Source organism: Sinocyclocheilus rhinocerous, unplaced genomic scaffold (assembly GCF_001515625.1).
Source record: "Sinocyclocheilus rhinocerous isolate Xijiao unplaced genomic scaffold, SAMN03320098_v1.1 scaffold48, whole genome shotgun sequence".
Taxonomy (NCBI): domain Eukaryota; kingdom Metazoa; phylum Chordata; class Actinopteri; order Cypriniformes; family Cyprinidae; genus Sinocyclocheilus; species Sinocyclocheilus rhinocerous.
The window spans coordinates 469864-483544 of record NW_015635971.1 but is presented as its reverse complement, the minus strand read 5'-3'; the positions used below and the strand labels follow the sequence as shown (position 1 = coordinate 483544).

The following is a 13681-nucleotide window of genomic DNA, read 5'->3' as shown; positions in this document are numbered from 1 at the left end:
TTTAATATGTATTAAAAACATTCCATACAGAACATAACAGTTTGTGTGTGTGTGTGTATGAAGACTTCAGACTCTTAAGTGCTGTCTGAAATGTTCTTCTAAAATTATCATTTTTATCAGGCTCCTATGTTTAGGTTCAGCGATTTCTGTTTAATGGCAATAAACAGGTCCTTTTCATTGCCATTAAAGTAAACGTGCATTAGTAATATTTTCCTCAATGCGCCCTCTTGTGGCCTCAGGAGAGAAGCCAAAAGCTTTTCTTCGCCCTAACTGAAATTATGCATTTTAAATTCGAATATAATTCTAATTTTGACAAAATTCGAATTTAGTTTTTCAGCCATTTAGACAGCCCTAATTTGTACAGTAATCGAATTACACGGTTGAAGATGTAATTAGTAACTAGTAATTACTTTTTTAGAGTAACTTACCCAACACTGATTGTGAATATCGACTAAAATGTTGGTCTGAAATCATATAGCTTTCAATAGACTTCAATGGCTTTTTTCTTAAAAACCCACGATGTATGGACTACTTTTATTTAAAGGGGTCATATGATGTTGCTAATAGGGCTGTCGCGGTGAGGGAATTTCCCTTGCGGTAATTTTGAGTAGCTCAATAGCGTGGTATGCGGTATTATCGCTATACACACACACACACACACACACACACACACACACATAATATAATCAGACAGATAATACAGCCAGATTCCACAAATTATTTTGTGTTTGGGCTCTGCTCACTTTAAACCCTGACGTGACGTCATTTTACGCCACGGGAACTGCTTGGATCCCAAACAGTCCCACCTCCGCTGGCTCGAGCTCTGATTGACAATAATGGCGACGCGTTCGCCTTCAGTTGCACCTCTATGAGACATTTCTCAAGAAATTCTCAAGCATTTTCACCAATTCTTTGATATTACTTGGGCTTAAAGGTCGGCTTTAAGGATATATTTCAGAAATTATCTCCGAATCTTTTTTGGCAAGGAAATATTAAGTTCTGCTGGTGGAATTCTTGGGAAAGCACTAACAAAGGTCTCCTCATCCGTGGCGATGTGGCTGCTGTTTTCAGATCCGTGCGTGCATTTGTTTCGGGCATGAAGAACTGCGGTTACTTAATCTACAGCCATTCATTCAGACATTACGCTGTCACTTATTAAAAAACGGGACGCTTTGCTGAAAGTGGTTTAGTTGCACTGGAAGCTGGAGCTGATTGTTGCAGAAGCTTTTCGCGTAACGTTACAGCAGCTCTTAAAGACATTGTGAATCGCGTCGCGCGAAGTTGGACCATCTGTTGAACGCTTGCGAACACATAGCAAAGTTCGCAAAAAAAATTTATATCTCACGATAAAAGCGACGGTTGTTTTTTCTAAACCGAAAGTTTTTATAGGAATTTTGCTATCGTCAAGTAACAGCCTAGAACTTTAGGTAGGTTAGCTATAGCTGGTTAGCCTAGACCAGCTAACGTTAACTGGCCTTTTCTAAAAGCAGCCGTTAGAGACTTAAATAAACACTTTGCCAAATTTACCACAACATTGTGTCCAGAATAAATTAAATTACAACGTAAATTTGCTAACTCGACTCCGTAAGAGATATTTCACGAAAACGACGTGCACATTAATTTTATTTGTCGCTAACTTAAGCAATTCTGAATACTTCACAGTTAAATTCTGTCGTTAGGATATCAATATACAATTAATTGTATGACTTAAGAAAACCAGGTCATCCCTTTACTTGTCCATACCGCTAAATTACCCTCCTTCACTTGCCATTGGCCCAGATGTAAGACGGGAGGAATCAGTAAATTTAAAACCTCACGTTTTCTGAGCTGGTTTAACGGCTAGCTAAAAGTAACGTTAACTTATATTGCAATATTTGCTCTTAAATGACCACCGGTAGGAATAACAGAGTCATGATGGAGGGAGTGGGTGCTCGAGTTATCCGCGGGCCTGACTGGAAGTGGGGTAAACAAGACGGAGGAGAAGGGCACGTCGGCACTGTCAGGAGTTTTGAGAGCCCGGAGGAGGTGGTGGTTGTGTGGGATAACGGCACCGCCGCCAATTACCGCAGCTCTGGAGCTTATGATGTGAGGATTCTAGACAGTGCGCCCACAGGTGAGACTCTTTCACCAAGTGTAAATTAGTGCTAATCCAGTGCATCTGTCACCTGGCCTAAACGAGACCGAACTTGTTTAGATTGAACATATACTGGTGATACTTTAAAATAGCTTTCATTAATTAACGTTATCTAAAAAAACAAAACATTTAGGTCTTGAGACTTTGATATATCTGTGTATATGTGTGTGTGTGTCTATATGTACATATAATAGAGCAAATATCATAGAGCAGTGGTTCCCAACCCTGGTCCTTGAGGCACCCCAACACTGCACGTTTTGCATGTCTCCTTAATCAAACACACCTGATTCAGACCATCATCAGCTCATTAGTAGAGACTTCAAGACCTGAAATTGGTGTGTCAGAGAAAGGAGACATGCAAAATGTGCAGTGTTGGGGTGCCTCCAGGACCAGGGTTGGGAACCCCTGTCATAGAGCAATCTGTAGTTGGCACACTGCGGGTGGAAGTCAGCTTCTGTGTCATATTACCTGCTGTATTCAGCATATTCTGCTGTAATTACCATGTTAAAGGAATCAAGCATGATGGCACCATGTGTGACACCTGTCGGCAGCAGCCCATCATTGGGATCCGATGGAAATGTGCGGAGTGCACCAACTATGACCTCTGCACAACCTGTTACCATGGTGATAAGCACCACCTGCGTCACAGGTTCTACCGCATCACCACTCCTGGTAGTGAGAGGTGAGTTTTCTCCGTGTGGTCTTGACACCTTGGCATTATTCCCTCTGTGGATGAGGTAGCTTATCTGGCCAGTTTCAGACCCAGCATGCAATGTTTTCTTCAGTTACAGACTGTTGTTGCCCAGCGACAGGTAGACTGTTCCACTGCCTGGAGTTCAGTGGGAATACCAGCCTTTAATAGTACAGAGCAGTTTGCATCATTGGTCAGCATGTCCATCAATGTGGGAGATTTCTGTCTAAATCAGAATCTAAATACAAGCTACTTTAGCTTTGAATTGCACGGTGCATGACTTCAAAGCTGGGCCACTGGTCTTGATTTGTTTGGTTTTTAAATTTATGGACATTGTAGTCTATCTGTCATGTCTACCTGGGACCAGTTGTACAAAAAAATTTAATTTCACAAAGAAAATGGGAAATCCTGTGCTTAGCTATCCAGGATCTTCTTTCTTGTGTGTGTGTGTGTGTGTGTTTTCTCTCAAAGCAACATTGATTATTTATATGGGCAAAAACATTTTTCTTTACTGTACTTAAAGGCTTAATAGATAGCCTACTTTATCTATGGTGTCTTATGACTATAACTGATAAATCAAGTGAAAAATATAAATGTGTATGATGCAAATGAAATCTGGTCTAATTTCTTTTGAACAACTGGACCCTAATTTCTTACATGCTTGTATGTTTTTTTTTTTTTTTTAGCATGTTCTTGTGTTTCCTCTTGCTCCAGTCAATTGAATTTATCAGTGATTTAATATTCTGCTTTGCTTCTAACTTGTTTGGTGGAGATGTATATAAACTAACTGGCCCGTTTTGGTGTGATGCACAAGTTACTCTATAATATTTACATACCAGCTGTTGTATAGCAATATTAAGCAATATAATTAGCTATTGACCTTAGTGCAGATAAATGACTGACATCCCAAATAGCCAGTCAAATTGCAGCTCAGGTAAGTCTTGTTGTTATCCACTGTTTTGTTTATCAAACTTGGTGAACTCTTTATTGTTAACTTAGTAAACATTATGATAAAAAGGTGTTGTTATGGCAGAGAGGCTAACTAATGGAGTTTCGTTTGAATAATGCAAGCGTTGGGTCAGACTTTGCGGTAGACCACATGAGCAAATAAACTTGGAAATTTTGAATAATCATCCAGAAGCAAAATATCTCCGTTTGCTCAAAGAAAGGAATAGTAGAATGCAGTATGGTGGATGTTTTTAGAAAGGGGAGTAGTTGGTTAAAACAGCACTTGTTTTTTTTTACATCGACCTTCGTTAATTTCACACTTCTGTCATTTGTTTTCTCTATTAAATACAGAGACTACATATATGCGGCCAAAGGTAACTTATTTTTTTAAAAAGCCCCCCCTTGAAATGCGGTGGGCATGGTAAAGTAATCACTGTTGTAAGGTCATTTGTGCTGTTCTGAATATCGACTTGGCAGTGGTCATAATATAAAATGGCTTGTTTCTCTCACCAAAGTATATGCGAAGATGCATCAAGAGATTCATTGAACTGTTTATAGGTTGCATGTCTGTCATGACGATAAAGCAGGAAATGTGTGCTGTTCTATTTCTGCTTAGATCTATGGTTAGTGTGGGTCTGACCAAAATATATTAGACTTTTTTTACTAGCTGCCAGTCAGATGTTGGCTATTTATATATTATTTATTAAAAAAAAGTCTAATACAGCTGGAATAGTTTTGTTTACCTACTTTCTTGCATGTAATATGAAAATGGAGCTGCTGTTTTGTTTTTAGACTTACAATCTATTCCTTTTTACTAGCTTGAGTAACGTATCCTTCACTGTCTCCATATGGTAAGGCTATTAAGAAGTCTAGCAGTTGTTGTAGACGTCGCTCGTGGCAGCCAACCATAACTGCCCTCAACATGAGCTCAAAGAAACAATAGGTCAGCTCAACAGCTGGTCTCCTTTCAACTAAGTGTGACTCTATTTCCCTCTTGAGAATGGTTAAAGTACAACACACAAAGACAGTGATGAAGTCGGACCTTTTTTGCTGGGTGTTTCCTTTGGCAGCTGCTGTCTCATGCTGTGGTTTCCAGCTGCTTTAGGGTGCATATGATCATTCTATGCACAAGACCAAATTATTTTATTTATTTTTATTTGTTTGCAAGTCTCTTTTGTATTTTAGAGATTTTTTTTAACTGAAGTTTGCAATTTCAAGCACAGTATGCATAACCTAAATATGTTTTGGGAATGTTATGTTTTGTATTGAGAAAACTCTGTGCAGTTAGTTAGGGGCACATAGAGAAGAACAATGATCACATGTCAGCAAAGCTGGAGGATCAGAAACGGTCTGCTGTGGTTCAGCATGGGGCAGCTTCCAGATGGGATACAAGCGTCTCTTCTAGAAACAAACAAAAAGTGATAAAAAAAATTATCCAGGATTATCTTTTTTTATCCTGCAGGTTTCAGGTTACATTCGAGATTAGAAGAAAATCGAGTTAAACAATATAAAATACAAACCTACAACGGCATCTTGTTTAAAGGGGTCCTACTATGCTCTTTTACAAAGTCTTGATTTTGTTTTGGGGGTGTACTAGAACAGGCTCTCATACTAGGTTGTTCGAAAAACACATTATTTTTTCACATATTTTACATTATTACAACACCTCTCTCCCCAGTCTGGCATGAACGGCTCGAATAGTTCCTGTATCAAATGAAGGCCCGCCTTCTGAAATACGAAATGTGCTGTGATTGGTTAGCTGGGCCAGTGTGTGTTGTGATTGGCAGCACTCGGCACCTGGTCGGGAAATGTCATGCCCCTTACCATAGCCGCCTGCGAGCTTCAGTGTAAATATTGTCAATATCAAATCAATTTGAGCGTGATTGTAACCACTCTAAGTTCGTCTGCCTTGGGAAAGCTAGCGTGTCTCCGACATTGTGATTACACTCGTTGCCTTCTCTAGTGCAGCTCAACCAGGTCTCGTCCCATTCGTCGATCTTTGTGATATCACAAATCCCGGAAAATGTGCGTTGTAGTCCAAACGAGTCGTTCGTTGTAGTTTTTGAAAAGTGATTTCTGTTAAATAAAATATCTCCTTTTGTATTGGACTTTGAACTTTGTAACTTTGCAGATCTTTTTTTATGCTCAAACAGCAACATTACAGACTAACTAAAGTTGAAAAAGTGAAAAAGCATAATAGGACCCCTTTTTAAGCATTGCACGAAGTTACATCTCCACCTCATATTTTGCAATAATTTTCATTATGTAGTTTTTTCCTTTTGTAAAGCTCTTATATTCCAAAGCATAACTTCTGAACTCGCTTTGATTGCTTTTGTCTTTGTAACATACTTTTATGTGTTTGCACAGAGTTCTTTTGGAATCTCGTCGCAAGTCAAAGAAGATCACTTCCCGGGGCATCTTTGCAGGAGGACGGGTGGTGCGAGGAGTGGATTGGCAGTGGGAGGATCAGGATGGCGGGAATGGAAGAAGAGGGAAGGTAGTGCCTCAACATGTTTGGTTATGCTTGATTTTCTTTACTCATCATTTATTAGATTAAAAACTTTCCCCAATTATGTAGATACAGCTATGTTATGCACTTTCTTGTTCACTGAAGCAAAATTAGATGGTGCCAAGGCATTATTATTTTATATTTATTCATTTAGCAAACAGCTGTATTCAAATCGACTTACATCAGGGATTAAAGTTTTACGTCTCTACGACGGATTTCCGTCAATTGGAAAAAAATGAGGGAAAAAGAAACATGTAGTGCATTGTTGTTGTTGTTCTGCCAGTGTGCTTAAAACAATGTAAATATATTTTTGGTAGCACAATCTGATAGGTAGCATTTTTCACTATCGATTTGTGCTACCTATCTTTTTAATGGGAGGTAGCACAATCTGAGCGGGTAGCACAAATCGTCAGAACACCAGCACACCAAAAATCATCCACGCCACGGCTGCAGCTTCTCAGTGACAACATAGTGATGCCGCTCGCATCATTCACAGTCTGGTTATTAGCAGAGAACACATAGCAGAACTTGAATTTCGGCGCGGGATTGCGGCTATTAAAGGTGACATATCATGAAAATCTGACTTTTCCAGGTTTTAAGTGCTATAATCAGGTCCCCGGTGCATCTACCAACCAAGGAAACGTGAAAAAGAATAAACCAGTAACTTTGTTTTGGTAAGCCTTTTTCTGCAAGCGTTTGAGAAAACGAGCGCGTCTGATTTCGCTCCCTTGGTGACGTGGCAAAGGGATCTCATTATAATATTACCGCCCCTTAATCTGTATCCACCCATGGCGCCGTCATTTGATTTCGCAAGCGACAACGGGGTATGTACCAGTTCTAATGCCATGGTGAAAGTTTGAGCAAAACATGCTAACTGTTCTGTCTTTGGCTGCACAGACGAGCACAGAACACTATTTAGAGTCCCAGCCTCAGAGGAGACAAGAGAGCAGTGGATTTATTGATTTATTTAATGTACAGTATATTGCTGCTGCCACACAGATCTAAAATAAACATGCAATTTATATCCCAGCTGTTTACCTTCACAGACATAACTCATGTGTGTTCTTAACGTAAATTTGTATGTGAATGAGATCTTAGTTTAGTACTCAAATGCTGTGACAGCCGCTTTCTGTCCGTGTGCTTCGGATATGTGCGCTCAGAAAACCGTATATCAGAAGTTTAAACTCATATGGTTTAAAATGCATGATTTCAGCGCGATAAACATGATAATCAGAACCAAAACAGATTTTTTTAGCAGGTACGAGCTGTAATGGCGCAGCTCTATTCTGGAAAGGGGCTCATTTGCATTTAAAGAGACAGGCCCAAAAAACAGCGTGTTTCTGCTTCCACTCAAAATAGGCATTTTCAAAATTATATTATAAATGATCTGTGGAGTATTTTGAGCTGAAACTTCACAGACACATTCTGGGGACACCAGAGACTTACATTACATATTGTAAAAAGGGGCATAATATGTCTCCTTTAATAATAATTCTACTCATTCCCACAGTTGAATTCTGCGTTTACAACGCGATGACAGATGACGGAATGTATTATTTGCACATGCTTTTGAGTCTTGCTTACTTAAAGTGAAAGAGAACTCGCTCGCACGCTCTCTTATAGACCATTTTCTTTGCACCCACAGATCGCGATAAACTGAGAGTGACAGCTTTTAAAGATTATTAAGGGAGTTTGCAAATGTGATATTGATTTAATACAACAGTTCAATAAACAAGAAGTTAATATTGTGACTTACGTTGTCTGACTATAACACTACTGCCTGATTTTGCTCTATTTTTTCAACAAAAATAGTTCCAAATAAAGTAACCGCTCAGCCGCTAGTCATCTCTAAAAGCAAACACAGCGGTGTTTCATTCAAAGTGCGTTTAAACGAATCTAGTGAGTCAGTGATTCATGATTACCCATTCATAAAGTCACTTGCTTCATTCCTGAATGAATCAGCTCTTCGAGCGAATCAATTAAATGAATGATTCCATGATAAAATAAGTGACTTGCCGCCACCTGCTGGTGGATTTAGTTTCATTTTTAACACATAATTTCAGTTATTTAAAGGGGGTCATATTATGCGATTTCAAGTTTTCCTTTCTCTTTGGAGTTGTTTGTGAATAGATAAGATCCCTAAAGTTGCAAAGACTAAAGTCTCAAACCTCTGAGCCTCATTAAACGTCTGAAAATGTACCTACAAGCCACTTTTGTGTTCGTCTGTGTCACCTGTAGTACAAATTATTTTTTAAATAATATTAATTTCATATGATTGGCAACTTATTTGTCTTATTCTACTTCTTATATTGATTTAATTAGAAATGTTAAAAAGCTTTTAAACATACATTTTTGAATTTGACATAGATAATGACATACTTTTAATAAAATTAGAAAAATGCCATTACACAGCTAAAAAGAAAATGCCCCGTAAATCACTTTAAGGAGGTAAATATCACCTCGTATTAGGAAGGCTAATTTTTGATCAGAATTTGATTATTGATCAGAAGGTGCTCCTAAATTTTTTTAATTAGGAGGACAAGCGCTCCTAATTACAAGAAGAAGAAAAAACTGCTCTTAAACTGGGTGTATGGCAGGTATGGCTGTGGAATGGGGTTTGGCCGAGGAAAAATTCAGTCAAAAGATTTTTTTTTGCTTTAACCCCTGTTACATCATGCAACATAAGTGATCCATCCTACATAAGCAGTAACTTAAAAAGTGCTGTGAAACAAAGTTCCTGAATTGCACGGAAAAGTAACTGTGAAAGTTTCCCCTGCAACCACATTATAAAACTACATACAAACTTTTTTTAAAGCTACATTATTCACTATTATTATAAACTGTCATTATTAAGCAAAGATTGAGGGTTTGTTTGCAGTTTTTACACTTTTTTTTTTTTTACACAATTCAAACAAATTAAAATTAATTGCCAGTAATTGACACACTTCTTGTGCAGTTTAAAAACTATTTAAAAAGTATTTACCCTACCTTTGGTCCCTGCTTTTAAGTCTATTCAGTGATATCTGAATAGACTAGATGTCTATTCCGATGTATATTCACATGTATTGTATTCTAGTGTTGTATTAGGCTAATCACTGTTCATATTTAGCCTTCAGTCTAATAGATTTATTCAGTGCTCTATTGCTAAGCACTGCTTCTCTTCTGCTTATTGACAAACCTGCAAAGCCCAATTAGGGAACAGCATTTTTTAAATGTATTTAAATGTTGTCCTAGTAAGAAACTAATCTTTCTCATAAGTTCAGCACAGATATTTTTAGCGGCATGTTTTGAGCGAAGAGTGATGCCAGACGGTACTGTGCAAGTCAGCTATTCATTTGGTCTTTGAATTATCAGATATTTCAGGCCACTCCAGTTAAGTGTATTTAAAGAGTGCTTTCAAGCACACTTCTTTCAAAAAGTAAGTCTACTTCAACCTAAACATTGAGTTTGACCGTTTAACCCATTGGCATGCTGAATGGCGTGTCTGGTGAAAACTTTCACTCTCTTGAGACTCTGCGCTTGCTGCTTGTTCAGTGTTTTTACCTTTACAAATTGCTAATCTTGTTTATTGTGTGACTGAAATTATATATAATACATTATTGTAGAGGAAATCTTAACATGGTTGACACCGGATCATTAACACAGTTGACCTTTGAGTTAATGTTACTGTTGTTTCACCCTCAGTTCATCTAAATTCATTTTCTAAATTCATCTAATAGATCTTAATGTGAACAATTATTTGTTTGCATATGTTCCCATTTAAAAAAAATATATAGTTTTGCATCATATTGTTTACTCTAATTGTCATAATGGGATCAAATAAGTACCCATCCTACTTTTTTCACAATAATCTGTTACACTCTGATGTACATCAGAGATTGCGTTTCATCTCGACTTTAAAGTCTAGTCCAAGACAAGCTGCTCTGAATATACAAGTACCATTCAGTGGCAAACTTTTGTTTTTATTTTAAAGAACTGACCTTTTAAGATGCTATTTTTATTTTTATTTTTTATAATGCAATATTTTTAGTTTCACATTAGCTTTATTGGGATGTCCATGGTCCTTAAACTCTTTTGCCCTTGAATATTGTTTGTTAGTTGAATTAATCAGACTGTAGAGTACTTTAGTTGAAGGATGTTCAGTAAGTCTGTGAATTTCTTGTCTTGTCTGGATCAGTTCCTCCTCTCATTGCCCTCCCTCACCATCCTCCTATGTTTCAGGTAACGGAGGTCCAGGACTGGAGTGCTTCCAGCCCCCACAGCGCAGCCTACGTCCTCTGGGACAACGGGGCCAAGAACCTCTACAGAGTGGGATTCGAGGGCATGGTAAGCCACCCCCATCACTATGCACATACACAAAAGACTGCAGTTAACTGGCCTTTGTGTTGCTACCCACCCCCCTACACACGCACTGCACCACACATAGTCTAGTCATCCCATAAGCTGGGCTTCTTTATAAGAGCCATGTGCAGGGCAGCCATTGTGAGGGGCAGCTGGATGAGCTATCTGCATGATAAAAGAAATCTGTTCCCTTTCTGTCTCTTCACAAGAGAGCGAAATTCAACATGAAGACCAAAGGCGAAGAGAGCAGGGGGTGTGGTCTGCAGAAAGCGTGCCTCCGTTATTGAAGTGCTAGGCCGTCCGTTGATTGGCTGTTAGACGTTCTGCGACGTCTGAATTTCAGCCAATCATTTTGTGGCTGGGCAACGGCTTTTGTCTGTGATTGCAGTATATCTGGAGGGTGTGCGCAGCCATCTGCCACTGGAATTATTAATTAGATTTGGATAAAGAGAAGGAAATGCAGACAACTGTATCAGTTTCGCTGCTTAGGCTTTTGTGATTAGGCACTCAAAATATTTTTTTAACAAATCTGTTATAATTAATTGTCTTTTTTTTCTTTTTTAGTCTGATTTGAAGTGTGTGCAAGATGCCAAAGGTGGCACTTTTTACAGAGACCACTGTCCAGTGTTGGGTAAGCTTTCCATGTCATACTAGTAGACTAATAATATTTACATGAACTTAGTTGATTTATAGAAGCCTCATAGGTCAAGTGAAGTCCTCTACTCCATTTTAACAGAGTGTATTGAATAATATGCCTCCACTAGGTGTCAGCACTAGATGGTATAGTCAGGCTGATCTTCAGACATGCATAGCTACAATGACACATTCCTGTTTAAAAGCTCTTTTGGCCCCAATTCATAATTGACTCTTTGCTATCCAAACCAATACAATAAGGTTCTATTCAAGAATGGTCAACTCAAATTAATTACTCTTGAAACCTTAAGAAATGGTCCCACAAAGCGCAACGTCTTGTGCTTTCCAATTTACAGGGTCCCTACGCAGTGTTCACTGCTCCATACTCACTGAGCAAGGGCTATCTGTTGAAGTTCACTTAACTCTACCAAAATGCATTTGGAATGCACTGCAATGCAGACAAATGCATACAATACTTGAGTAAAGAATATTAAAGGAATTTGGTGTGTGATAAATATGTATGATATAAATTTATATTTACAGGGTTTGTACAAGGTGCTTAAAGCCTTGTCAGTTTAAAAATTCAAGCAGTGTTAAACCATTCAAGTGCAAGAAGCAAAAGAAAATTAAATTCGGCACTCGCACACTGCTTTCTGTGCGCATACAGACAGCCACATTTCAGTCAGCACGTGAACACCGAAATGTCTTTTGTGTCGTCTTGCGCTATTGCTTGTAATTTGTTTGTTCTTATTTTATTACTGACTGTTTGATTGTCAGTGAAAATTTTAGCAGGGCAAGTGAAATATTGAACCACTGGCCTGATTGTAGTCCTTGAAAACTTCCCAAAGTAATGCATGAAAAGTCATTGAAAGTCCTGGAATTTTATTATATAATATCTGTACAAGCCCTGTATTTATTAACACATGTATATAATACAACCATTTGTATTTATATAAAATGTCATTTTATAAATGTAAGTAATATAGTCAGGTAATATAAAAAAAAAATTTTTTTTTGAGTGATAACATACATCTATGCATTAAATTGGCAGGCACTTTTATGATTGCATTTAAAGTATACTAGGGTGACCATACGTGCCATTTTTCCCGGACGCATCCTGGCCAGGATTTCTATATTGCCTAAAATATCTAGGGGTTTGGCTTTGTTTGCGTGTGCAGACCGATCGGTGTATGACATCGGTTCCTTATGTTTTCGAAACGCTCTCGAGGTACTTTGAATCAAAGCAATATAGAAATCCTGGCCAGGACGCGTCCGGGAAGAATGGCACGTATGGTCACCCTAAAGTATACATCTTTGGGAATCAAACCCATGATACAAACCTTGGTTGCTAGCACCCTGCTTGCCCTGTATGTAACTCGTAATCATGATAATTACATTGTAACTTGCATGCTTTTTGCCCACATGCAACAATGTATAAACCACAAATGAGACTAATTAAATGTAATACAAGCACATTTATTGTAATCCAGGGCTGAGCAACTTCGGTCCTGGAGGGCCACTGTCCTACAGAGTTTAGCTCCAACCCTAATTAAACACACCTGCCTGTAGCTTTCTAATGATCTTGAAGACAAATTAATTAGCTTGTTCAGGTGTGTTTAATTAGGGTTGGAGATAAACTCTGCAGACCAGTGGCCCTCCAGGGGCCCGTTCCAGAAAGGAGGTTAAGTGAAAACTCTGAGTATGTTAAACCAGAAATGAGGGAAACTCTGGGTTTTCCGTTTCAGAATGGAAGGTATGTCAAACCCGAGAAAGCAGGGTAAGTCAAGCCCGTTTCTGAAAGGGAGGTAACTTATACTCAGAGTCAGTTGCCTGGTAGGCAACTGGTCAGGAGCAGGTTTTCTTCGGTAAACCCAGAGTTTCTTTCGGTCTCCTCCCCCTTTTTAAAGCGCAAACGATGTTAAATACTTCATTCATTCATTCATGCACGCTGCAAAAATGCTTTTCTTACTAAGTATTTTTTCTTATTTCAAGTATAAATATAAAAAAATTCTTAAATCAAGATTGATTTTCTATATAAAAAATTGATATAAGATATTTGTTTCCTGGGGGGATCTAAATTAAGTGCATTTTACTTAAAATTAAGTAAAATTATCTGCCAGTGTGGTAATAAAAATAATGCAAATGTCTTAATGCAAATGGAAAGCAAGATTATTCGGAGTGTCTATTACTAAGTGCAAATTTACAGTAGCTCCGCTCTCCAATGTCACACAAGGTTAAATACGATGCGTGTGAATAACGGCTTCAGTGGTGTAGGCAGTAATGCGTTGGGCGCGGAGAACTAGCTTGTGACGCGATTGACCGGATTCGAGTCCGGCTTTTGCCGAGTTCGTTCTTCTCACTTTTCCCATCACATATCACATTAGAATTTATTTTCAATAAAAATGAAGAAAATGTTCTAAAAGTG

General features: G+C 38.4%; 1 protein-coding gene across 3 annotated transcripts in view; it reads left to right on the top strand.

Moving 5' to 3' along the window:
- The first annotated feature begins 819 nt into the window (after positions 1 to 819).
- The window catches only part of LOC107747519 (E3 ubiquitin-protein ligase mib1-like), a 72303-nt gene continuing 59441 nt past the window's right edge, over positions 820 to 13681 (top strand). For all 3 annotated transcript variants that reach the window (XM_016562067.1, XM_016562066.1, XM_016562065.1), the window contains exons 1-5: positions 820 to 2113; positions 2645 to 2816; positions 6141 to 6270; positions 10504 to 10608; positions 11188 to 11254. In XM_016562067.1, coding sequence (XP_016417553.1) covers positions 1885 to 2113; positions 2645 to 2816; positions 6141 to 6270; positions 10504 to 10608; positions 11188 to 11254 — 703 coding nt within the window. In that variant the 5' untranslated portion in view covers positions 820 to 1884. The remainder of the gene's footprint in view (positions 2114 to 2644; positions 2817 to 6140; positions 6271 to 10503; positions 10609 to 11187; positions 11255 to 13681) is intronic.